Genomic DNA, 27708 nt, shown 5'->3' with positions numbered 1-27708 from the left:
TCTAAGTTTCACAAAATTATCAAAAAACCCATGGTGCTTTTTCCTTCCGGTCTCTTCCACATGAGATGAAAATGTGATAAGTGCTCTCTTTTATTCCGAATTAAGCGTCAAACTTCAAATATGGTACCTACCAAGAAAAATTCATAAATAATTAGAAATAAAACCCGAAACGAACTAACTCATCGAAGTTAAGTGATCCAAATCAGTGGCGAAGCCAGAAATCTTTATGTGTGGGGGCACTTTTTAGTTAAAGTTAATGAAATAACTTATAATATACGATCAGGTAAGAATCAAAAAGCAAATTCTCTACAAAATTTTAGTTTTAGTTAAGATATTTCATGGTAAATTGGCGTATAACAAGCTATATCTTTAATTTTCCCACCAATATGGTTGGGGGATCTTTCCCCAACTAGATTCCTAACAAATATTAAAACAGAAAACAAAGAAAGAGATAGGGAAATAAAGAGATAGTGGAGAAGATTAAGATAAAACGATGGAGGAGACGATGAAGATGAAGTGATCGTAATGGAAGACAAAATGAAAACAGAGTTTTCTTTCTAATAACATTTTTATTATGACAAATCTGACAAACACATAGAAAATAAAACTTTGATTTCCAAAATACAAGTCAAAGAAAAATCCGACAAGATTAAAATGATGGAGGTTAGTTGGAAAATTTATCATCTCTACTAAATTATTTTAATAAGTCGATCATTTTGAGGAGGTCAAAATTGAATTAACAAGAACCAAATTAAGCTCAACATGGTTGAAGGTATTTTTTTTATAAGTCAATCATTTTGAACACATAAAATCTTTCATTCAACGATATATAGTAAAAATCTAAAACAATGGTTGGATATGGGATTCGAACCCATGACCTTAGGGTAAGTAATTTTATTAAGCTTTTCACCATCTAAGCTAGCCAAGGACTTTGTTTGGAAAGCAAAGAAAATAGTTATGTAATAGACAAACTAATGCAATTAGAATAAATGGCTCACATTAAGGTTGTGGGGGTATGCGCCCCCACGGGCCCCTATGTGGGCCCGCCCCTGATCCAAATGTGGCATTTTAGCGCCAAACCAAACATTCCCAAACTTAGAATTTGCTAGTCCTCGAGCAAATAAACAAAACAAAACAATAAAGTAAAATCATAACTCACTTTCGGAGGAATCCCGGTTGCATTTAGCGTATGTAACAAGCCGTTAAACCCCTAGGTTACCCCTAGTGGACGAGTGTCGTCTCGTGAGGGTTTCCAGTGAATATACCCTCAAAATTCAAGATTCCAAAGACACAAAAGAGTTCAACATCGATGTAAATAAGATAATGACAACAAATGACACACTCAACCATGCTAAACAAGCGAATCAAAATCGATAAGCGCATATAAATGCTAAAAGTCTCCTCACTAGTAGTCTCATACTAAAATGTAAGTGTCCAATCATAATAAGCATCATCGAAGTTCAAAGTCACAAAACCTCGATTCCTATCTTAGTCTATTTCGCCTCGACTTTAGCCTCACGGGCATACACTCTGAAACATGAAATCACTCAATAATAAATAATAGTGGTTCACTCTAATGTGTGAGAATGGAATAAAGTGAAACTCAACACATAGAAAACAAATGAGGATTACAAGTTATAGAACTAAATGATCTCTAAAGAATGGAAATAGACACTAAAATGGAGTGGGGAAACTCACTCACCCTTCTCAACCACTCTACCCTCTAACAATACTTCCAAAAGGTCAACGGATACAAGTAATGAAATGGAAGTGATGAAATCCCGAGAATGTCGACGCCTTCAATAAAAAGAACGCTCAAATAATTTCAAAACTTAGCTTTCTGCTCTGAACACTTTATTTCCCATAATACTTACATATAAAAGCACAAAATAACACATAAACTCATTTTTTTTTTTTTTTACTTTTTTTACTTTTTTTTTATAACAAAACAAATACTAACACTAGTATTCTCAACAAACAACTTTTTCTTCTTTTTCACTTTGTTCCACATTTTTTTTCTATACTTTCCATGCCTTCATTCTCGGGAGTGGTATGTGAATGGGTGGTGGAGTATCCGTCTCCCATAAGTTAACACTATTATCGGGTTTCATGGACTACAAGAGTAAGGTCGTTATCCTGATGTCACTCTTAGTGGCTAAGAAAGTTGAGCTCATGAGATAGTCTAAGCTCTTTTAAAAGTTGCGAGGTTGAGTAGCTCTTCATTCTACTCGGAGTTAGCGCAGAAGAGTACACTCGAAAAAATATAAAGGCTCAGATATCTTACATGGGTTTAAGTCTCCACTAATGACTATTCTAGGTCCCTCAGAAATGTTTCTTCTTCCTTAGGATGCTACTAACATGATCAGACAACAAACACTAAAAGACTTAACATTCATAAGAAAGATTAAGAGCATGCATAAGTCATAACATTCACCAAAACCGAAACACAGACATCAACACACTCAAGCATACCACTATAGTCATACCAAATTTACCCAAAAATTTTCAAATTTGGTCGAATTATTGAACCTTTTGACTTTTGAAACCCATGGTCATAAGGCCAAAATGCCATACCCCCGTCCCCAAACTTAAAACTAACATTTTTTATATCTGGAGTAAAATCCCTCATCCAATCTGGTTCTTCATCAGCAACACATTGATTTCCATCCGAGCAAACTCTAGATTCAGATTTCAATTCTTTCTTCCGATCTACAACCCATTGTAGTGCACTACAGAGAATACGTAGGTTTTTACCAGTTCCTGAATTGAGAAATAGAAATCATGATATAAGCACACTTTTGTTCACAAGGAGATAAATAAATGCGATAGTTAGGGTTTAGAAATGTAGAGAGAGAAATAGGGTTTAGTTACTGGTTGGACTTTCAAGCATGGCAATACCGCCCTTGTTGAGAAAACTATATAGAGATTTCATGAAGTCAATTTATATTGAGTATGGTTCAAAAGTGAAGGCAGGGAAAACTGGTTCCATTGTCTTCTTGCTCCGAACTTCCGATTCTACTAGTATTTGATTTCGTCGTCGTTGTGATTGTTGCTGCTTCCAGAAAGATCTCGCGCGGTCTCATTGTGTTTGTGCTTCCAGAGAGAGAACATGGGAGGAAGAGAGAGCCCAGAAGAGAGAAGAAGGGAGGAAGAGAGAGAACATGAGAGAGAAAGAAGAAGAGAGAAAATATTTTTTTTTATGTTAAAGGTCGTCGGTCGAAAAATTGGTCGACCGACGACCTTTGCCGGTGAAGACGATGAGGTGGCGATAAGATGAGGTGGCAGAGAGAGGTGATGAGATGGAGGAGAGAGAGGTGATGACTAGTTAACAGACTTATAACAGAAACTGAAAAAGGGGGTCATCTGGGTATTTTCGATAAAGTAGGGACCTAGGCAGAAAGCTGGTCATAAAGTTGGGGGCTATTTGGGAAATAATCCTAACTTAAAAGATGTCAGCCATCTAGGCAAATAAGAATATTGTTCCCGTTACAAAGATTTTGTGAACATTGGTCTACTTTTTTTTTTTTAGATAAACCAGAATTGGATTCATACGAAGGAATACAATCCAAAACTTTTCATGGTTTTAAGAGTTTTGACTCCTTTGAGTACAACAAGGGTTTACTAAAATAAATAACAACAGGAAACTTGCAAAAGTATAGACAACATGAAGGGAAAGGAGTACAATATTGCAAAAATAAAATAAAAATACCCTATTGGTCACAAATTAAAGATCCTAAAGATCACGAAGGAAACCCTAAAGGTCGAGAATTTTATTATACTTAATTATTTATAATCAGGAAAGATGAATTACGATATCATCAAGAACACCACCAAGTTTCTCGGAAAAGTTACACCATTGGTATCGACAGTATCAAATGTTGTTTCGAATATCGCCTACATCCAACCTTAATCTTTTCAGCAAGATCCGTCGACGAATAACCCATCTGACTACCAAGTTCAATACTGAGTCGATTTTCCCTCACGAATGTATATAGATCAGCCGATCAGATCCAAACAAAGAAGAATCTGACTTCCCTTAATATCAAGTCAAATAGACAATCGTTTGTTTCAACCCTAGAGTTAGGGTTTCCGATGTCATAAAATACCGAGAGAGATCATGATGGTCCAATATCGAGAGAGACATGAAAATGAGAGGAAAGGAGAGAGAAACTCACGCAGAAAGATCACGTCAGCTTTCTTCATCAAGGATCAACGTAGTCAGACACACTTGTGGTATCGGTTTCTCTTATCATGAAGAAATAGATGATCAATCGGAGTCAAAAAAACCGTCACCCTAACCACCGTCCTCATCTCTTCCTCTCCATGCTACTCCATAATGCTTATAACAGTAAGAAGAGAAAATAAATACATAAAAGAGGAAATTCCGCGAAGGGAGACCCTTCCCCGAAAAACTAGAAGATCTTGTTCCCTCTCTAGGGATAAAATGATTATGCAGAGGATGGGGTCAGATTTGAATCCTTTGTAAATTGTTATGTCCTCTAAATTTTTTTTATCAATCTATTTTATAGTGGTTCTGGGGAAATAATTTTGAGTGAAATTTTTTTAAAAAAATTCAACTCTACCACCATTTGTTTTCCATTTCTGTAATGGTCGTCGCCACTGATTCACCCCATCTCTTTGTTAGGAGAAAGAACTATGAGTATCCATTCATCTCGATTAAGGAGTTGATTGAAGTACTTGGTCTTCATTTTTAGTACAAACCAAAATAGGACCTTAGACATCCACCGACACTGATTTGTCCGAATTGATTATCAATACCACATCCATGCTCTGTAAAGCTCTTCCTACACGTCTACCACCAACAATTATAGGTGGAGGAAAAGTGGCAGTGGTTTCCATTGGTATTGATCATTTTGCCCTAACCATAGTTTCCCTTTTTGTACGTGTGGATTTCGTAAAAAGGTATCTCAAGATATAGGTACTAGTAAAGACTACCATGATTTTGAATATTTGATGATGGGATTGACATTGTGTTTATTCAGGATTGAATTCGACAATTTGTGTGGAGATGATTTTTCATAGCCAACCCATTTGAAGCTTCTGTTTGATATTTAATTTTATCATTTTGGTAACTAGCCCACTATTAGGCCAATTCGTAAATAACAGAGAGAGAGAAGAAGGGGGGGAGGGGGGGGTAGAGAGAGAAGAAGGATAAACAAAGGAGTTAACATGAGGGGGAGGGGCTAAAGGCCCCCGTTGAAAGTGTTGTAGGCACTCGGATTGCACATGGGACATCTCTCAATTTGTGTTTTGGTCGGGGTCGTATGACAATTTGGTGATGCACCCGAAAAGGTTGCACACTCAAGCGGAGGTATCAAGTAGTAATTCGGCAAAGCCAGAATCGATCCAAGGATAGGAAGGTAGTTTGGATATCGATAGGAAGGTAGTTTGGATATTAAAAACTAACTTGGACTAAAAAGGAGAGAAACAAAGATAACGGGGGGTTTAATGAATAAGCAACAAAGAGATTAAAGCAAGTAAAACTAAAATAAATTAGCAAAATAAAACGGGCGAGAGAGATTCGAGAGAAGTATCGGAGTAACAAAAGTCGAGAGATGTTAAGAGTCGATTCGGGCAAAAGTTGATTGAGACGGATACTTCAATCCACAAGATCGATAATGACAAATACTAAGTATCTATTCGCATGGAAATGTAATTAACTTCACCCACATTAACAATCCTAAGCATCATGTTGCCAACTAAGCATAATCGGTCAAACGTCACTAAGCATCGACTATCAAACTTACACACACTATCTAATGAATTGAAAATGAACAAGTATGACACTAATAATTATAATACGTCAAACTAAGTATAATCGATTAAAGGTTAGTATGTATCGATTATCAAACTTTGTGTCAATAAACGATTAAGATCAAGGCTTCTGATGTATAAAACTAGACGAAGTCAATTAAACTCACATGTAAACAAATAATAAGTCATTCATCACATTCAAATCATGCTTCAAGAGTATCTGAATACAAGAGTAATGTATCGAAGTCCGGGAATCCATAATGATAAATCCACAACTATGTATGGTCCGATTTAATGTTCCAAATTATAATTGATGTTCGACTCCTAAGGTGATGTCTATGAGCATTATGTATATCCGGAGATCATACTTAGTCAAACAAATGTCATAATCGGTTTATCCCGAGTCAACGAAAGTATTGTCTAGTCGCCTAACTATGTGAAGTGCATGACAAGACACATGAAAATATGACTTAGACTACGATCGATATCGAATACTTCGTTTCGTCTATTAACTATGCGAAGTGCTTGACAAGACACATGCAAATACGATCGAAACAATAATCAAAATAAATGAACATCAATTTGTAATCAAAACATCAAATCATATTAAACATAATCACGAATTCATCACATTTCATCTCATATAATCAACACACTAAAGCTAGCTAAACATGGTGATTGAATAAGAAATGGAAAGAAAATGATGAGAGAATCCCCATTTTTCGATGTGGTTCGAGGCTAAGATCGTCGGAAAATATGAGTAGTTAAGGTGCAGCCGAGCAAAATTCTGGGTTTCCCATAGAGACCACCATCATCTTCTCCATTTAGAACACACCTCCATTAAAGCTAAACCCTAGCTTTCTCTCTCTAACAATCTTCAACCAAAATCAAATCAAACCACATGAGAAGCTAGCCAAGAACGTGGGAAGTAAAAGCCCCATGGTTTCGGATCAAGAAGGTTGTCGGAAGACTCATAAAAAGTCCGGCCAAAGGAGCATAAAATCCGGCCAGAAAACATGGAGTTCCGGCCGGCAGCTCCCGAGCACGTCCCTGCGGTCGCGTCCCATGCTCCTGTGGTCGCGTCCTCCATGCCCTGCAACTCGCGCCGACCCGTGCAGTGTGCGCGCATGGAGAAGCTTCCACTGTTGCGCCGGAGCAACTCCTGTGCACGTTCCTGCTGGTCGCGTCGGAGCTCCTGCAGATGCGTCCCGTGAGCAGCGTGCACGTCCGTGACAGCATCCCGAGCTCGGAGCAGCTGCAGATCCCGTGCTCCAGCAGCTCCTCCCGTGTCATCTTGTGTCCGGCCAAAGCTTTGGCCGACCAAGCTTTTGCCGGTCTCCTTTCCCTCTCTTTGCCTTCTCTTCAACCTCAAACCCTATAAGCTTAGAGCTCAAGAACACCCAAACATCTCAGCCTCTTCCTTTCTCTCTCTTGCTTGGTTGTTCAAAAATGAAGAAGATGATGAATAGTAGCCTAAACTACTAAAACCCTATAGTCCCTTGACTTAGTCTATTCATTTAGACTTTCATCCATAAAGAGAGGGTGCTCATATAATTCTTCTTTGGGCTTGTGTGGGCTTTGAGGTTGATTTAGCAACCAAGAGGTGCCTCCATCCTTGTCTCTACATCTTCAAAAGGACGAAAATACCCTCAGACTTCTTTCTTTCATAACTTCCCCGTCCGAACTCGGAATTCACTTCCGTTTTCACTGTTGGACTCATCATTGCCTCCACTTGTAATTTGATTTGCTTGAAGTCATTTTGTCTTGTTTTGGTCACATGAAATGATAGTGATAATTCGCTCCTTTTTTTCCAAATATCATGTTTAACTTCAAAATAGGTACCCAAACTTAAACATTATTGATAACACTCGAAAAGGACTAATTAGTCTAAGTTAGGCTCTCCAAATGTGACATTTTCGTGTCACATCAAGATCCCCAAACTTAAACTTTGTTAGTCCTCGAGCAAATAAAACAAAATAAAAGCCTAACTCACTTTCGGAGGCATCCCGGTTGCATTTAGCGTATGCAACAAGCCTTTAAACCTTTAAGTTACCCCTAGAGGACGAGTATTGTCTCGTGAGGGTTTCCATAGATGACACCCACAAACATCATGGTTTCAAATACACAATGGTCCAAAATCCAAATCATAGATAAGCATGATTGATATAGTAAAGGGTTTAAGCATGTCAACACATAATGAATCAAGTAAATAAGTTCTTGTAAAAGCTAAATGCCCCTTCACTAATGATCTTACCCTAAAATGCAAGTGTCATACCATAATGAACAACATCTATGTTTCGAAGTCACAAAACTTTGATTCCTAAGTTAGTACATTTCGCCTCGACTTCGGCCTCACGAACATACACTCCAAATATGAAATCACTCAAGAATGGTTTGCTCGTTTGTGTGAGTGTTATCACTAACATAGACTCAACACATAAAAAGGGGTGAGGAGAACATTATAGAACGAATGATCTTCGAAAAGGAAGTAACCACTAAATGGAGTGGGGAAGCTCACTCACCCTTCTCACCCATTCTACCCTCTAAAAATGTCTTCTAAAGGTTAGCGGATACTAGAGATGGATGATGATGTTGGATTCCCGAAAATGTTGAATTCTTCATGATAGAACCTCTCAAGCATTTCCACATTCGTTTCTTGCTTCGAATACGTATTCATGAACATGAACACATATATACAACACAATACTCACACAAAAGAGCTAACATGCTCAAACATACATATAAACCACTTTATTCCTTTACTTTCTTTCGTTTCTCTTTTTTTTTTTTTTTTCTTTTTTTCATAACACGAAATCACATAAAACAAACATAACTCACACAATTCTATATTCTTGCAATCAACTTTTTTCATTTCATACTTGCTTTTGACATTCTTCATTCTTTTCTTCTCATGTCTTCATTCTCTGGACATAAGATGATGGATGATGATGATGAAGTATCCGCCTCCCTCTAGTAACACTCTCATCGGGTTTCATAGACTACAAGGGCAAGGTTAAATCGCTATCCTAATGTCACTCTTAGTGGCTAAGGAAGTTGAGCACACGAGATCAAATGAGCTCTTTTAATAGTTACGAGGTTGAGTAGCTCTTCATTCTACTCGGAGTTAGCGCGGAAGAGTACACTCGAAGGACAATTTAGGCTTTGAGCTCTCACATGGGTTAAGTCTCCACTAATGACTACTCTAGGTCTCTTAGAGATGTTTCTTCTTCACTAAGATGTTACTCCCATTGTATAACACAAACACTCAAAGACGCGACTTTCATGCAAAGACCATTAGCAATCACAAAACTCATCTACTCGACACATATGCATCAACATTCTTAAAACTATCACTATAATCACATGCAAATCTACTCAAAATGTTAAAAAGTTTAAATTTTGGCTAATTTGAACCCTTTTGTCTTTGAAACCCATGGTCATGCATTGGTTATGGTCATATCCCGCATCCCCAAACTTAAAACTAACATTGTCTTCAATGTTCTAAGCATAAACTCACCAAATGATTAAGAGGCACATCAATTTAAAGAGAAGAGTGGAGAGATATTACCATAACCGAAGGAAATAAAAAATGATACTACCAAGACTCATGTGTATAGAGGTTCCAAGTTTATGCCAAGCTCATGCCATCCTGATGTGGCGTGAAAATGCCACATTTAGGTCACTTAACTTTGATGAGTTAGTTCTTTTCGAGTTTTATTTCTAATTATTTATGTGTTTTTATTGCTAGGTAGTTTATTTGGGGTTTGGCGTGTAATTCGGAATAAAGAGAAGAAAAGAACACCAGGGGTATTTTGGTCAAAATCAGAAGTCAAACAACAAATGAAGTCAATGACGAGTCCGACAGTGAAAACGGAAGTTGATTTGGACTTCGGACGGAGAAGTTGTGAATGAAAGAAGCCGAGGTTCGGTCTTGAAACAAGGATTCTATGAAGGCACTCCCCTAGGTTCTAAATGTAGAGACAAGATGAAGACACTCCCTTGCTTTAGAAAGAAGCCCAACCCAAAAGCCCAAAAAGGAAGAGAATAATAGAGATTTTATGGGCACCTTCTTGGTCCAAGTCAAAATGGTCTAAGACTTAGTCAAGTTTGACTAAGTCTAGGGTTGTGTATACACAAGTGAGAAAAAGGAATCAAGGAGGAGACTATTCATCTTAGCAGTCAAGGCTTCTGCTCCCTCTTAGATCTTATCTTCCTTAGCCAAATACTCAGTTCCCAGCTGCACCTGTACATTCACAATGATAGGGAAATTTTAGGTATCATATACCAAAGTCTGGGAATTTTACAATATTTGATAAGTTAACTGTTTATACCTGAATTGGAAGCCACTGTTCCATTCTTCTTGTCCTCCAAGAACTTAAGTCAGTTTCTTTTCCAGTGGCCCTTGCCATCACAATAGAAACATTTGGTGTCAAGAGGAGGACCTTTGTCTTTAGGTTTGGCAACTCGTTTGCCTTTTCCTTTTGACGCGGTTTTCTTCTTTGTTTTCCACCTTTCTTGAACCCTTTGTTCTTTTGTACCAAAAGAACGTCCTTCTTAGTCTCCACTATAGCGACGTCCTTTTCGGCTGTTAGAAGCATAGAATGAAGTTCCTCCAATGTTTTATCCCATCCATTCATGTTGTAGTTCATCTTAAACTGATTAAAACCACTATGGAGGGAGTGAAGGATAGTATCGGTAGCTGTCTGTTGGCTATAAGGGAAACCTAGTTTAGCCAGCTTGCCCATGAGCCTGATCATTTGACGAACATGAGGCCCAACTGGTTTTCCCTTTTCAAGGCGCATGTCCATAATTTCTTTAGAGGTTTCAAACCTCTCCAATCTCGACTGTTTCTGGAACATTTCCCGAAGTTGTCGTATCATGGAGTAAGCATCCATGTCTATGAACTGCTCTTGCAGAGTCGGTTCTATGGTTGCTAGCATTAAGCAAGTTACAGGCTCTGCTTTTTCCCGCACACTCCTTTCTTCATCTATCTCTTCTTTAGTCGAAGTATCATCCAATACAGGAATTGGAGTTTCTAGTACATGTTGCTTTCCTTCCATCCTGAGAACTATTCTCAGGTTCCTCTCCCAGTCGAGGAAGTTGTGCTCATTCAGCTTCTCCTTGTCGAGAAGTGAGCGGAAGTTGAAAATATCTTTTGTCATCTTTAAACTACATAAAAGAAATGGCAAAGTTTTAAAACTCGTTATCGTTTTGAAAAACTTAGTTTTCCCACATTATTCAATAAAAATCGTCCCCGATTGAATAAGTGATTCCAAGATCCCAGTTCTTTGGAGTAAAGCGGACGAAGGCCCTACCTTTTGACTCCGTCGTTCCGGGTGAGTAAACTACTTCACTGATCATACCTTATGACTCTTGGTTGATAGATTTCATCGATGAATGACTAATCTATCCTTTTGCCTCGAGTATCCAAGACTCTCTTGCTGATCTCGTTGAGTAGAACCATTTAGACGCATTCTCCCAAGGTAGAGGAGGTACTCTGCGAAGGCCGACCCACCCGCATTGTCCCAAGGTAGAGGAGGTACTCTGCGAAGGCCGACCCACCTTCCTCGAACAAGGGCGCAACGAGTGTCTTAATCTGGATAGGTGATTACTCAAGATTACGTTTTTGGGGACTTTTACGCTAGTCTGGCGTTTGTTATAGTGAACTATTTGTTGTCCGAATCGAGTCTTACCTCGACACATCAAATCGGACTACACATAGTCGTAGCTTTATCATTATGGATTCCCGGACTTCGACACCTCTCTCGCTTATTTGTTGCCCGAATCGAGTCTTACCGTCTCCCGACTCTTGTTTCTCCGACACTTCTCTCGAATCTCTCTCGCCCGTTTTACTTTGATTGTTTAGTTTAGTTTACTTGCTTGCTTTACTCTTTTTGCTACTCTTTCAATCAAAACCCCTATTTATCTTTGTTTTCTTTTCTTTTTAGTCTAAGTTAGCATTTGATATCTAGACCGGCGAACGAGACTCTTTGATATCCGAGTTACCCTCCTATCCATGGATCGACACCGGTTTTACCGGTTACTACTTGATACCTCCGCTTGGGTGTGCAACCTTTTCGGGTGCATCAAGTTTTTGGCGCCGCTGCCGGGGATAGGCTTAGTAGTTAGGATATCGTTTGTTGTTTTGTTCATTGGTTTAGTGTTGTTTGCTTACTTAGATGCTTTTTTTTCTTTATTTGTTTTTGTAGTTTCTTATCTTTTTATCTTTTTAGGTACCAAGTTTAAGAAAAGAGCCAAAAGAGACATAAAAGCGAAGGAAAAGGAAGGATTCGAGAAGTTAAGAAGAAAGGCGAACGAAACGAGAGCACTCGATAGTATCGCATTCTATCTCATCCTTTTTACTTGTGTGTGATTGTTTAGTTCTTTAAGTGTTAGCTCCCATTTTGTGATTGTGTGTTAGTATCCTTGAACATTGTGAGATCATGGCAAGTTGGTCTTTTGATGAGAATGACCTTATGCGAACCCTTTCCAACACTAGTCGACCATCTACAAGTCATCAGGACTACTCCAATTTATATAGGAATGTTACGACTAGTGATAGGAATAGGCGAGTTGAGTCTGACCGACCTAGGATGACCATGGGTGAATATCGACGGATGTATGGAGTCGGTCAGACTCGTCATGAACATGGTTTTAGGAATTATGAGCATGAGGGTAATCAACCCCGTAAGAGTCTTCGAGACTATCGACAAAAATTTGGGATGACCACACCTTCATGTATGAATTTGTCATTTGATGAGGACCGTAGTTCTATTAGTATTGATCGACCACGTCGAAGTCTTCGTGACTATCGACAAGCATATATGAACGGTTCACTTAGTGATGACAATTCCCAACTCGATGATTCCACTCAAAGAGTCGAGTCTAGGTATCTACATGAAGGTAGTGAAGAAAGGGCCATGGAGACCATTAGCCCAGTTTGTGCTATTTGTGGGAGCTTAGACCATTTGACCGACTATTGTCCCATGATCCGTGTTCCGCGAGAGTCTTCGTCTAGTTATACTCATGTGCCTTATTACGAGGAGATGTCTGAAGAGACTCTCCAATTAGTTTTAGCGTATCAAACTAGATTCAATCGAGATATAAAAGAGATCACGGAATGGATTCTCAATATTGTTGATAGAATTGAGTCGGAGCCTATCATCGACGAGGAAGGGGTTTGCGCACCCCAAACTCAAGAGGAGACTATGAATGATGGTGAGGGTAATACACCTAACTCTAGTCTTAAGTTAAATGTCGAAGAAGCTCTTGATAGACCCTTAGAGCATGAACCGACCAATGAACCTTATTGCTCAATCCCTCGACCATTGTCATCTCACCATGATCCGGCTACATTAGATTTTAATGTTCAGGATGATAGCTCTATGAGCAAGTTTGGGGATCACACGATGTTGAACTTTCTAACTTTTACCACTTGTGATTATTTGGATGGGTTATGTAGAATGAAAGGTGTTATGCCTAACTTTGAGGCTCCCGATGCCTTTAAGGACGTCGATGACATAGTAGTTAGAGAGATATCGGATAACTTGTTGGATTATATGCCTAAGGAAATTATGGACCCTGACTTGGTCCCCGAGCCTATTGTCTTACCCTTAGAGTCTAGTTCGACCTTCCACATGATCTCAGACTCGGTTGTTGACCCCTTCTGGGACACTTCGGACGTCTTCCCTAGCATGTCTAGGGACTTAGTGGATGTTTTATCTACTAAGCTTGAGTTTGACTTTTTGCCTTCGACTGACTTCCTCTCACTTCACTTATATGTCGATCCTTTTGACGACTTCTTAGTCGTCGCTCCTAGCATTCATGCTGACTTAGTGGACCGTGCATCCACTAAGTTTGGGGTTAGCCTCTTTTCGCTTTTCGTCTCACCTGCACTTATTTGCTTCGATATTATTGTGAGACTTTTAGCATGTGCATATAGTTTTCTTTGGGTTGACCCCCAAATCTTCCGGCTTTTACTATATGATCATTAGCTGATTAAGATGAGTCTTGATGTTTGTGGGTAGCATCTCTGGAAACCCTCCACGAGACATAACTCGTGCTCTTGTGTGACAACAAGAGAATCAAAGGCTAATTGCATAGCTCAATGCAATCGTGTATACCCGCGTTAGTGGTAGACTTTATATGGTCATGTTTTTATGTGCTTCACTCTCATGATATTTGGTGATATTTTAGGAGCATTTCTTATATGTTTTACTTCTAAGGCGTGGTTTGTTCCAAGTTTGGGGATGGCGCGAGCTTGGCATCAACTTGGAACCTCTTTATACATGAGCCTTGGTAGTATCATTTTTTATCTCCTTCAGTTATGGTAATATCTCTCCACTATTCTCTTTAAATTGATGTGCCTCTTTATCTTTTGGTGAGTGTATGTTTAGAATATTAAGGACAATGTTAGTTTTAAGTTTGGGGATGCGGGATATGACCATAACCAATGCATGACCATGGGTTTCAAAGACAAAAGGGTTCAAATTAGCCAAAATTTGAAAATTTTGAAAATTTTGAGTAGATTTGCATATGATTGTAGTGATGGTTTTAAGAATGTTGATGCATATGTGTCGAGTTGATGAGTTTTGTGATTGCTAATGGTTTTTGCATGAAAGTCGAGTCTTTGATTGTTTGTGTTATACCATAGGACTGACATCTTAGTGAAGAAGAAACATCTCTAAGAGACCTAGAGTAGTCATTAGGGGAGACTTAACCCATGTGGGAGCTCAAAGCCTAAATTGTCCTTCGAGTGTACTTTTCCGCGCTAACTCCGAGTAGAATGAAGAGCTACTCAACCTCGTAACTATTAAAAGAGCTCATTTGATCTCGTGTGCTCAACTTTCTTAGCCACTAGGAGTGACATTAAGATAACGAATTAACCTTGCCCTTGTAGTCCATGAAACCCAATGAGAGTATTAATTAGAGGGAGGCGGATACTCCATCACCATCTATCATCTTATATCCCGAGAAAGAAGACACGAGAAGAAAGAATGAAGAATGTCAAGAGCAAGTATGAAATGAAAAGTTGATTGCAAGAATAGAGTTATGTGTATTGTATTTTGTTTTGGTTGATTGTATTTGTGTTATGAAAAAGAAAAAAAAAAAAAAAGAATGAAAAAAAAAGAAAAAGAATAGAAAAGAAAAAAAAAGAAAAAAAGAAAGCAAGAATGAAATAAAAGTAGTTTATGAGTATGTTTGAGCATGTGTTAGCTCCTTTGTGTGAGTAATATGTTTTTACATATGTGTTAGTGAATAGGTATTCGAAGCAAGAAACAAATGTGGAAGTGCTTAAGAGGTTTTATCATGAAGAGGTCGACAATTCTCGGGAATCTACCATCATCATCCATTTTTAGTATCCGTTAACCTTTAGAAGACATTCTTAAAGGGTAGAATGGGTGAGAAGGGCGAGTGAGCTTCCCTACTCTATTTAGTGGCTAATTCCTTTTCGAAGATCATTCGTTCCAAAATGTTGTCCTCACCCCTTTTTATGTGTTGAGTCCATGTTAGTGATCACACTCACACATACGAGCGAACCATTCTTGAGTGATTTCATATTTGGAGTGTATGCCCGTAAGGCCTAAGTCGAGGCGAAATGTACTAAACTAGGAATCAAGGCGTTGTGGCTTCGGAACATAGATGTTGCTCATTATGGTATGACACTTGCATTTTAGGGTAAGATCATGAGTGAAGGGGCCTTTAGCTTTTACAAGAACTTATTTACTTGATTCATTATGTGTTGACATGCTTAAACCCTTTACTATATGAATCATGCTTATCTATGATTTCGATGTTGGACCCTTGTGTCTCATGAGACTCGATGTTTGTGGGTGTCATCTATGGAAACCCTCACGAGACGACACTCGTCCTCTAGGGGTAACCTAGAGGTTTAAAGGCTTGTTGCATACGCTAAATGCAACCGGGATGCCTCCGAAAGTGAGTTAGGCTTTTATTTTATTTTATTTGCTCGAGGACGATCAAAGTTTAAGTTTGAGGATCTTGATGTGACACGAAAATGTCACATTTGGAGGGTCTAACTTAGACTAATTAGTTCTTTTCGAGTATTATAAATAATATTTTATATGTTTTTCATGTTAGGTACCTATTTTGGAGTTAAGCGTGTGATTCGGAATAAAAGGAGCGAATTATCACTATCATTTCATGTGCCCAAAACGAGAGAAAATGACTTCAAGCAAATCAAATTACAAGTGGAGGCAATGACGAGCCCGACGGTGAAAACGGAGGTCAATTCCGAGTTCAGACGGGAAAGATATGAAAGAAAGAAGCCTAGGTCTTTATTTGAAGGCACTCTCTTTTGTTTCTAATTTGAAATCAAGTAAACCCCAACGACAAGCCAAAAGCCCACAAAAAAATAAGAAGAAAGAAAGATGTAGAGATTTTATGGGCACCCTTCTTTATGGTCCAAGTCAAAATAGCCTTATGTGTTTGACTAAGTCAAGGGACCATAGGGTTTGAGTAGTAAACACAAGTTGGGAGTTTACTATTCATCATCTTCTACCTTGGGAAAAAAACAAAAAAGAAGAGGGAGAGAGAAAGAGCTAGGGTTTGGTGTTCTTCATCAACTTCTAAGGTTTGAGTTACTCGAGGGTTTGCTAGAGAAAAGAAAGAGAGGGGAAGGAGACCGGCCAAAGCTTTGGTCGGACACAAGAGTTCCAGAGCAGCTCGGATAGCAGCTACACCAGGCCGGAAGAGCAGCTTGCACGGAAGAGTGCATCTGCAGCACGGGAAGACAACCGCATGCAGCAGCTGCAAGACAGCAGCTCAGGAGGTGCTGGACGCACACCCGAGCAGCAGCTGCGGGAGCTTCCTCAACAGCTCAGGTGGAAGCTTCTCGGTTGCTCGGACGTGCACGGCTGCAGCTCGGATGGTACTAGGGACGCGGACACTTGCACGGGACAGCAGGTCTTGGCTCGGGCAGGAGCTATTTTGGCCGGATCTATGTTCTCTTTGCCGGATTTTGAAGGTTTTTGGCCGGATTATTTCTAGGGTTCCGGCCACTTTCTTGGCCGGAAACCTTAGGGCTTTTGCTCCCCATGTCTTGATCTTGCTTCCCATGTAGTTTGATTTGATTTTGGACAAGAAATTTCTAGAGAGAGAAAACTAGGGTTAGCTTTAATGGAGGTTGTGTTCTAAATGGAGAAGATGATGGTGGTCACTATGGAGAACCCAGAAAATTGCTAAGGGGAGATCGGCTGCAACTAAAAACTCATATTTTCCGACGATCTTAGCCTCGAACCACATCGAAACAGGGGGATTCTCTCACCATTTCCTTTCCATTTCTTATTCAATCATCATGTTTAGCTAACTTTAGTTTGTCGATTATATGAGATGAAATGTGATGAATTCGTGACTCTGTTTAATATGATTTGATGTTTTGATAATAAATTGATGTTCATTTATTTCGATTATCGTTTTGATCGTATTTTCATGTGTCTTGTCAAGCACTTCGCATAGTTAATAGACGAAACGAAGTATTCGATATCGATCGTAGTCTAAGTCATAATTTCATGTGTCTTGTCATGCACTTCACATAGTTAGGCGACTAGACGACACATTCGATGACTCGGGATTAACCGATTTAGACGTTTGTTTGACTAAGTATGATCTCCGGATATACATAGTACTTAGAGACATCTACTTTAGGAGTTGAATATCGATTGTACCTCGACACATCAAATCGGACTACACATAGTCGTAGGTTTATCATTATGGATTCCCGGACTTCGACACCTCTCTCGCTTATTTGTTGCCCGAATCGAGTCTTACCGTCTCCCGACTCTTGTTTCTCCGACACTTCTCTCGAATCTCTCTCGCCCGTTTTACTTTGATTGTTTAGTTTAGTTTACTTGCTTGCTTTATTCTTTTTGCTACTCTTTCATTCAAAACCCCCATTTATCTTTGTTTTCTTTCCTTTTTAGTCTAAGTTAGCATTTGATATCTAGACCGGCGAACGAGACTCTTTGATATCCGAGTTACCCTCCTATCCTTCGATCGACTCCGGTTTTACCGGTAACTACTTGATACCTCCGCTTGGGTGTGGAACCTTTTCGGGTGCATCATAAATAAGTAAGTAAATGCGCGCGAGAAAATAAATCAAGCAGACATGAATCCTAGTATGGCCCCTAACCTATAAGATCTAATCTCCTTTGGTTTGCTTCTTGTTTCGCCTTTTGGTTCGTCTAGATCTCCATCTTTGAACTTCCATTGATTTCTCCCACTCGCCTTTGGATTCCTTTCTTGAGTTTCTTCAATGGACTCATAGACCCTAAACTCTAATTACAAGACTTTAACGATTCGCAGATCGTATAAACTTGAAATTAAAATTAATTACAAATATGCACCCATCCGTGCTTAAAACAAGAATATAGAAACAAATCTATGGCCATACTAGCTTCCCGCATTCACATCACATGCATTCATATAATATATTAAGGCTAAGAATTATATATGCATGATTATCTTGTGAGACACTTTTGTCGACATCACATGTCACATTACGGACTTTAAGTCTAAATTCGAAGAATTCGATTAATGGTCTGTTCCGGTTTTATCTTTTATGATTTATAAAATCAACTTTAAGAAAAACTCCGTTTCGGGTTTTGAAAGACCGGGTCAATTTCGGAAAAAATATTGGTTCGATTCTTAATGATTTCACAAATCAATTTAAAGAGAAATCCGTTTTGGCCTTTTGGATGGCCCGCATTAATTTTGGAATTATTTGGTTGAAATCGGAAGAAAATTTGGCAAAAACTCCCACTCGAATGATGATCCCTTTTCGTGGTCCGAAAAGCCTCGAAAAAGTCTGGAACAAGTCCTAGACAAGTCCCGGCCCAAGCCCACAAAAGGGCTCGGACAAGGTCCGGACATAGCACGGCCCATAGGGCCGGTATGTCCAGGCCGAGGCCTATCAAGGTCTGGTCTCGTCCTGGCCGAAGCCAGGACGCTAGTCCATGTACCAGACGCGTCTGGTGCTGGACTGGACCAGCACTAGGTGTCTCGAACCTAGTCCGAGATACCCAGAACCTCCCAGACGCGTCTCCAAGACGTGTCTGGTCGAGAGCTCTGGACGCGTCCAGGAAGCTACCAGTGCAGCTTCTGGTCGCGTCTCCAAGACGCGTCCAGATGCTTCCACCGCAGCTTCTGGTCGCGTCTCCAAGACGCGTCCAGATGCTTCCACCGCAGCTGGTGGTCGGGTCCTAGAGTCGACCTGGACGCGTCTCCAAGACGCGTCCCAGCTGCTCTGGACGCATCCTAGACGCGTCCAACAGCTTTCTGGCCGGACACTAGGGTTTCCAAAACCCTAGTTTCCAATTTTTTTTTTGTTGTGCAAATCTCTATTTGCTAACTTCCAATTTTTAAAATTCTTTCTAAATTTTGAAATCCTTTTAGAACACTTCTAAAATTTTTCAAAACTTTTGGAAACTTTTAAATTTTCCAAATTTTGTTTTGGGAGTTTCCTAAAACTCAAAACAACTCCTTTTAGAATACTTCTAAATTCCAAATTTTTTGTTTTTGGGAATTTCAATACCTTTTAAAACACTTTTAAAACTTAATAAACTCAAACTATCAAACTATCAAACTATCAAGCATATCAAATATCAATTAGTTCGATTCTTAGCAAAAACTAGTTAATTGCAAGAGGCTCTGACGCCACTGTAGGGATTTATACTAGGGTTTATAGCGGATAACAACATCTAATGTCTAACACTAGTATCCCCAAGATCATCATGCAAAACTAGTAATTAACTAATAAGAAGATAGTAAATTACCTTAATCGCTATTTCCTTCGAGCTAATTGAATAGATTAAAGAAGACCAAGAGCTTCAAACGTAGCTCCTCTACTTGGGACACCGAATAGTGTATTTAATCTCCCTCCTTGAAAGCTCGCTAGCACTCCAATGGTGGTTTGATAACAAGAAGACCTTCTTCTTGCTTGACTAGAAGATAGCTTGGGGAATTAGCTCACTTTCTCCTCTCTACTTGATGTGGTAGAGTAAGAAAGCTTAGCGAGAAATTCCACACCTTATTCTTTTCCCTAAGAGTGTTTATATAGAACCCTAATAAGAATCCACCTCCATTTAGGTTTCCTAAAACACCCTTTAGAATAAGATTTAGGGAAATTGTCGAAAATAGCGACTATTGATATTTTCTCAATTCCCTAAGGAGGAGGTATCCAAACACCACGAAAATTGGCATATATAATTCTTATTATATCTGAAACTAACCCTCCAAAATCCTGCCCAATCCGAGTCCTAGAAGTACTCGAATCGGTCTAGGCCCAAAACCCTTATTACGGGCCTTTTTGCTATCTTTTGCCCAAATTCTATTTAGGCCTGTGAGATATGTTTATGGGACATTCCCAATGTTATATCACACTCCCACTAGTCATATTAATGGGCCTAAAAGGTTACCCTAAATAGGTCTCCACCCGCAAGTATACGGGCGTCAAGTAATAACCCGGTAAGACCGGGATCGATCCTCAAGGATAGAGAGGTAATTCGGATATCGAGAGAGTCTAGCCACCGGTTTAGGTGTCACTCACTATCTCAGACTAAAATAAAAGGTGATAATTTGGTTTTTGAATTGATTTATAAGAAACAACGAAAAGTAAACTAAACTATATAAGGAGAGACGAGAAAGATTCGGGAAAAAAGGGTCGAGCAAGAATCGAATGAGAGGGATACTTCGATCCACAAAGTCGATAGTGACTATTACTAATAATCAATAAGCATGAAAAGTTAGTTAACTTCACCCATTTACTTGGATTGGTCAACGAACTCTTTGTATAACTCAGATTCTAGTCCATGAACGGTCTAAGAACCCGGAAGATTTCATCATTAAAACTCATTTGTCACATCAAAACATGTATCACGAGTATCCGAATACAAAAGTTAGCTAGATATGGCGATACAAATAATAAATGGGAAGAAAATAAAGAAAGACACGAGTTAAGGTGAGAATCTCCCTATTCCGATGAGGCGCGAGACTAAGATCGACGGAAAATATATGTGTTTAAGTGTTGTCGATCTCCCTGTAACAGAATGCAGGGTTCCCTTTAACAATGTATAATAGGTGTCCTCTCAGCAGAACCAGAGTTCCCCTTAGCAACAGAGCTTCTTCTTCCTTTCAAGAAATCACCACCATGAAAGCTTGGTGAAGCTTTCTCTTTCTAAACTTTCAACCCAAAACACAACCAAAGATCAAGAGCATCAAGGCAAAAAGAAGTTCCAAACGAAAACCTTATAGGTTCCGGCCAAAGAAATGGCCGGAAAACTACAACCAAGTCCGGCCGAGATATCTCGAAGTTCCGGCCAAGAAATAGTGTCGTCCCGTGCTATTGCTTCAACCGAGCAGCTGTTCGTGCTTTTCTCTGTCCCGTACCAGCGTCCCTTAGCAAATCCGAGTTGCTGTTGGCGAGCTATCACTCAAAACCGAGCTGTTCTAATGGCAGTAAAAACCGGATCTGTTGCAGGCCGTCCCGTGCTTTCCAATCTAGTGCCGAGCTGAAGCCCTTCCTGGTTTCTTCGTCCGAACCTATGGATTCACAGTCCCGAGCTCTCTAATGTTCTTGCAATGGAGATCCAACCTGCTGCAACAGCAACCCGAGCCCGTCATTCGTGATCTCTCTTCTCCGTCCCGTGTCTCCTTGAGGAACAGTCGAGCTGGTTTGAACCCTAGAAGCTGCTGCCGTGTCCCTCGCCGGCAAAAGCCTTGGCCGGCTTTCTCCTTCCCTCTCTCTCTAGCTTTTCTCAACTAAACCCTAATTCCTAATTGAGAAGATGATAAACCCTTAATCAGCTTTTGTTTTTTTTTCTCATGGACCCCAAATACAAATCCTTGACTTGGTTTAGGCCCATTGACTTGGTCTTGGGGTGCTCATAAAGCCTTCTTGACCTTCTTCTTTAGCTTTGGTCTTGGATTTGGGCCTAGATAAATAAACCAAAGGGGGCGCCCTCATCATTCTATACACCCTCTAACTTTTGGTAAAGACCGAAATACCCTCCAACTTATTTCTTCCGTAATTTCTTCGTCCGAACTCCGATTCGACTTCCGTCTTCGCCGTTGGACTCGCCATCGACTCCACTTGCCACTTAACCTCTGATATCTGCAAAAATTACCAAAATACCCCTGGTCTCTCTTTCCTTTCGGTCTCTTCCACATGAGATAAAATGTGATAAATGTTTCGTTTTATTCCGAATGAAACGTCAAACTCCAAATAAGGTACCTACCAAGAAAAGCTTATAAATAATTAGAAATAAAACATGAAAAGAACTAACTCATCGAAGTTAAGCGATCCAAATGTGGCATTTTAACGCCACATCAAACATCCCCAAACTTAGAATTTGCTAGTCCTCGAGCAAACAAACTCAAAGTAAAATCCTAACTCACTTTCGGAGGAATCCCGATTGCATTTAGCGTATGCAATAAGCCGTTAAACCCCTAGGTTACCCCTAAAGGACGAGTGTCGTCTCGTGAGGGTTTTCAGAGAATATACCCACAAAATTCCAGTTTCAAAGACATAAAAGAGTTCAACATCGATGTAAATAAGATAATGACAACTAATGACACACTCAATCATGCTAAACAAACGAATCAAAATCGATAAACGCATATATATGCTAAAAGCCTCCTCACTAGTAGTCTCATCCTAAAATGTAAGTGTCCAATCATAATGAGCATATCTAAGTTCAAAGACACAAAACTTCGATTTCTATCGTAGTACATTTCGCCTCGACTTTAGCCTCACGGTTATACACTCTTAAACATGAAATCACTCAAAAATAGATAATACGGTTCACTCTAATGTGTGAGCATGGAATAAAGAGAAACTCAACACATACAAAACAAATGAGGATAACAAGTTTTAAAATGAAATGATCTCTAAAGAATGGAAATAGTCACTAAAATGGAGTGGGGAAGCTCACTCACCCTTCTCACCCAATCTACCCTCTAACAATGTTTCCTAAAGGTCAACGGATACAAGTAATGAGATGGAAGTGATGAGATCCCGAGAATGTCGACGCCTTCAATAAAAAGAACGTCCAAACAACTTCTAAATTTAGCTTTTGCTTTGAACACTTTATTCTCACAACACTTACATATAAAAGCATAAAATAACACATAAATTCATTTTTTTTTCTTCCTTTTTTTTTCTTTTTTTTTTCTTTTTTTTTTTCCGTAACAAAACAAATACTAACACTAGTATTCTCAACAAACAACTTTTTCTTCATTCGCACTTTGCTTTCACATTCTTCTTTCTATAACCATATGTCTTCATTCTCGGGAGTAAGATGGTGAATAGATGGTGGAGTATCCGTCTACCTATAGTTGACACTATTATCGGGGTTTCATGGACTACAAGAGTAAGGTCGCTATCCTGATGTCACTCCTAGTGGCTAAGAAAGTTGAGCTCATGAGATCGTCTAAGCTCTTTTAAAAGTTACGAGGTTGAGTAGCTCTTCATTCTACTCAGAGTTAGCGCAGAAGAGTACACTCGAAAACAATATAAAGGCTCAGATATCTCACATGGGTTTAAGTCTCCACTAATGACTAGTATAGGTCCCTCAGAAATGTTTCTTCTTCCTTAGGATGTTGCTCACATGATCAGACAACAAACGCTAAAGGACTCGACATTCATGAAAAAGACAAAGAACATGCATAACATTCACCAAAACTGAAACACATGCATCAACATACTTAAGCATACCACTAAAGTCATATCAAATCTACCCAAAAATTTTCAAATTTGGTCGAATTTATCGAACCTTCTTGTCTTTTGAAATCCCATGGTCATGGCTAAAAGTCATACCCCATCCCCAAACTTAAAACTAACATTGTCCTCAATGTTTCAACCATATACTCACCAAAAGATAAGACATATTAATTTAAAGAGAAGAATGGAAAGATATTACCATAGCCGGAGGAGTAAGAGATACTACTACCGAGACTCATGTATGAATAGGTTCCAAGTTGATGTCGAGCTCGTCGCCATCCCCAAACTTGGAACAAACCATGCCTCAGAAGCAAAACAAATAAGAAATGCTCCTATGATCAACAAGAAATATGAGAATGAAGCACATAAGATCATGACCATAAAAATGACCACTAACGCGGGTAAACACGATTGCATTGAGCTATGCAATTAGCCGTTGATTCTCTTGCTTTCGCAAGAGCACGAGTTCTGTCTCGTGGAGGGTTTCCAGAGATGATACCCACAAACATCAAGATCCATCTCAATCAGTCAAAGATCATATAATAAAAGACGGAAATTTTGGGGGTCAACCCAAAGAAAGCTATATGCAGGTGCTAATCGTCTCATAAAAAGATAAAGGATATGAAGTGCACATGAGACGATAGAAGAAAACAAGCCATCCCCAAACTTAGTGGGTGCACAGTCCACTAAGTAGGCATAAATAGAAGGAACGACAACAAATAAATCATCAAAAGGATCGACGTACACGTGAAGGGTCAAAATATCAGTCGAAGGCAAAAAATCATCTGGAAGCTTAGTGGACAGAATATCCACTATGTCCATAGACGTCTTTGGAAAGACGTCTGAAATGTCCCAAAAGGGATCAACAACCGAGTTTGAGATCATGTGGAAAGTCGAACTAGACTCTAAGGGTAAGGCAATAGGCTCGGGGACCAAGTCAAGGTCCATGGTTTCCTTAGGTAAATAGTCTGACAAACTATCCAACATGTCTCTAACTACTAAGTCATCAACATCCTCAAAGACATCTGGAGCCTCGCAGTCAGTTATAATAGCAGGCCTTCCTAGAATTGCATCTAACACTAACTCCTTACAAGTGTCAAAAATCGGATAGTTCATAATCGTGTCATCCTCAAACTTGCTCGTAGAGCCATCACCCTGAACATCAACGTCTAATGTAGTCCTATCATGGTGAGACGACACTGGTGGAGGAAACAAGACGACAAGGTCATCAGACCGTTCAGGCTCTAAGGTACTATCAGTAAATTCATCGACATTTAACTTAGTACTAGGGTTAGACGTATTACCCTCGTCATCGTACCTAGTACCCTCTTGAGTTTGGGATGGTGAAACCCCTTCCTCGTCGACGAATAACTGTGACTTAAGCATCTTTACCTGTTGAGTCAATGACTCAATCTCCTGCGTCGTTTGGGTCGCAAATTGTGACATCATCTCTCTAAGACGACTCGCGGACTCTTCAAGAGTCTCCTCATAATAAGGCTCACTAGTGTAATTCAATGACGACTCTTGATCATAACTCTCATTGTACATATTAGGATCATACCTGTCTCTAAAATCATTGGTCTCAAAATAGTGTGGACTATAAGGTCTCTCATACATATTTGGTGTCAGACCATGTCCATCACTAATCTGACCATCTCTATACATTTGTCGGTATTCTCCTAATGTCATACGAGATAGATCAGGTTCTGGTCTACTCCACTCACTAATCGGACCGTTTCTAGACATTCGTTGATAATCCCCAAATGTCATACCAGGTCGGTCAGACTCGTTTCTACTCATCTGTTGGTATTCCCCAAAGGTCATACCAGGTCGGGTAGTGATGGAACTCCTCAGATCAAGGTCATCATCAACATGAAATGGCCAACCGTTAGAATAACGTGCCATGATCTCACAATGCTCAAGGAACTAACAAACAAGCTATCAATGCAATGCAAAACTTATCCAACCAATCACACACAAGTAAGAAAGAAAGAGATAGAATACGATACTAGCGAATGCTCCTCTCGTTTCGTTTTTCCTTCGATTTCTTTCTTTTCCTTCGCTCCTATTTCTCTTTTTGGCTTTTTTTTTCTTAAAGTAGTTTCTGAAAACAAGAAAGAGTCAGAAACTACGAAAATAAACAAAAACGTCTAAGTTAACAAATAACACTAAACTAATGAACAAAACAAGCAAACAATATCCAAAATACTAAACCTATCCCCGGCAGCGGCGCCAAAAACTTGATGGGCCTAAAAGGTTACCCTAAATAGGTCTCCACCCGCAAGTATACGGGCGTCAAGTAATAACCCGGTAAGACCGGGATCGATCCTCAAGGATAGAGAGGTAATTCGGATATCGAGAGAGTCTAGCCACCGGTCTAGGTGTCACTCACTATCTCAGACTAAAATAAAAGGTGATAATTTGGTTTTTGGATTGATTTATAAGAAACAACGAAAAGTAAACTAAACTATATAAGGAGAGACGAGAAAGATTCGGGAAAAAAGGGTCGAGCAAGAATCGAATGAGAGGGATACTTCGATCCACAAAGTCGATAGTGACTATTACTAATAATCAATAAGCATGAAAAGTTAGTTAACTTCACCCATTTACTTGGATTGGTCAACGAACTCTTTGTATAACTCAGATTCTAGTCCATGAACGGTCTAAGAACCCGGAAGATTTCATCATTAAAACTCATTTGTCACATCAAAACATGTATCACGAGTATCCGAATACAAAAGTTAGCTAGACATGGCGATACAAATAATAAATGGGAAGAAAATAAAGAAAGACACGAGTTAAGGTGAGAATCTCCCTATTCCGATGAGGCGCGAGACTAAGATCGACGGAAAATATATGTGTTTAAGTGCTGTCGATCTCCCTGTAACAGAATGCAGGGTTCCCTTTAACAATGTATAATAGGTGTCCTCTCAGCAGAACCAGAGTTCCCCTTAGCAACAGAGCTTCTTCTTCCTTTCAAGAAATCACCACCATGAAAGCTTGGTGAAGCTTTCTCTTTCTAAACTTTCAACCCAAAACACAACCAAAGATCAAGAGCATCAAGGCAAAAAGAAGTTCCAAACGAAAACCTTATAGTTTCCGGCCAAAGAAATGGCCGGAAAACTACAACCAAGTCCGGCCGAGATATCTCGAAGTTCCGGCCAAGAAATAGTGTCGTCCCGTGCTATTGCTTCAACCGAGCAGCTGTTCGTGCTTTTCTCTGTCCCGTACCAGCGTCCCTTAGCAAATCCGAGTTGCTGTTGGCGAGCTATCACTCAAAACCGAGCTGTTCTAATGGCAGTAAAAACCGGATCTGTTGCAGGCCGTCCCGTGCTTTCCAATCTAGTCCCGAGCTGAAGCCCTTCCTGGTTTCTTCGTCCGAACCTATGGATTCACAGTCCCGAGCTCTCTAATGTTCTTGCAATGGAGATCCAACCTGCTGCAACAGCAACCCGAGCCCGTCATTCGTGATCTCTCTTCTCCGTCCCGTGTCTCCTTGAGGAACAGCCGAGCTGGTTTGTACCCTAGAAGCTGCTGCCGTGTCCCTCGCCGGCAAAAGCCTTGGCCGGCTTTCTCCTTCCCTCTCTCTCTAGCTTTTCTCAACTAAACCCTAATTCCTAATTGAGAAGATGATAAACCCTTAATCAGCTTTTGTTTTTTTTTTCTCATGGACCCCAAATACAAATCCTTGACTTGGTTTAGGCCCATTGACTTGGTCTTGGGGTGCTCATAAAGCCTTCTTGACCTTCTTCTTTAGCTTTGGTCTTGGATTTGGGCCTAGATAAATAAACCAAAGGGGGCGCCCTCATCATTCTCTACACCCTCTAACTTTTGGTAAAGACCGAAATACCCTCCAACTTATTTCTTCCGTAATTTCTTCGTCCGAACTCCGATTCGACTTCCGTCTTCGCCGTTGGACTCGCCATCGACTCCACTTGCCACTTAACCTCTGATCTCTGCAAAAATTACCAAAATACCCCTGGTCTCTCTTTCCTTTCGGTCTCTTCCACATGAGATAAAATGTGATAAATGTTCCGTTTTATTCCGAATGAAACGTCAAACTCCAAATAAGGTACCTACCAAGAAAAGCTTATAAATAATTAGAAATAAAACACGAAAAGAACTAACTCATCGAAGTTAAGCGATCCAAATGTGGCATTTTAACCTGTTATCTGATTTCACCTCACCTTTCCTAA

At 39.7% G+C, this 27708-nt stretch overlaps 2 protein-coding genes across 2 annotated transcripts in view; one reads left to right on the top strand and one right to left on the bottom strand.

Moving 5' to 3' along the window:
• LOC147538028 (uncharacterized) overlaps window positions 1–14913 on the top strand; it is a 199868-nt gene extending 184955 nt beyond the window's left edge. The window contains exon 2 of the mRNA XM_086640417.1: window positions 11642–14913. Within this exon, the coding sequence (XP_086496543.1) occupies window positions 12219–13769 (1551 nt within the window). The 5' untranslated portion in view covers window positions 11642–12218 and the 3' untranslated portion in view covers window positions 13770–14913. The remainder of the gene's footprint in view (window positions 1–11641) is intronic.
• Window positions 1906–26554, bottom strand: LOC147538027 (uncharacterized). The gene is made up of 2 exons (XM_086640420.1): window positions 23122–26554; window positions 1906–2078 (listed from the first exon to the last, which is right to left on the bottom strand). The coding sequence occupies exon 1, from the start codon at window positions 25415–25417 to the stop codon at window positions 24041–24043; it is 1377 nt and encodes a 458-aa protein (XP_086496546.1). The 5' UTR covers window positions 25418–26554; the 3' UTR covers window positions 1906–2078; window positions 23122–24040.
• Window positions 26555–27708: the final 1154 nt, after the last annotated feature.

Source organism: Eschscholzia californica, unplaced genomic scaffold (genome assembly GCF_041429995.1).
Source record: "Eschscholzia californica isolate CP2 unplaced genomic scaffold, dmEscCali1.0.p SCAF_5, whole genome shotgun sequence".
NCBI classification, from domain to species: Eukaryota; Viridiplantae; Streptophyta; class Magnoliopsida; order Ranunculales; family Papaveraceae; genus Eschscholzia; species Eschscholzia californica.
The sequence above is the reverse complement of the archived record's forward strand: the minus strand, read 5'-3'. Positions and strand labels throughout refer to the sequence as shown.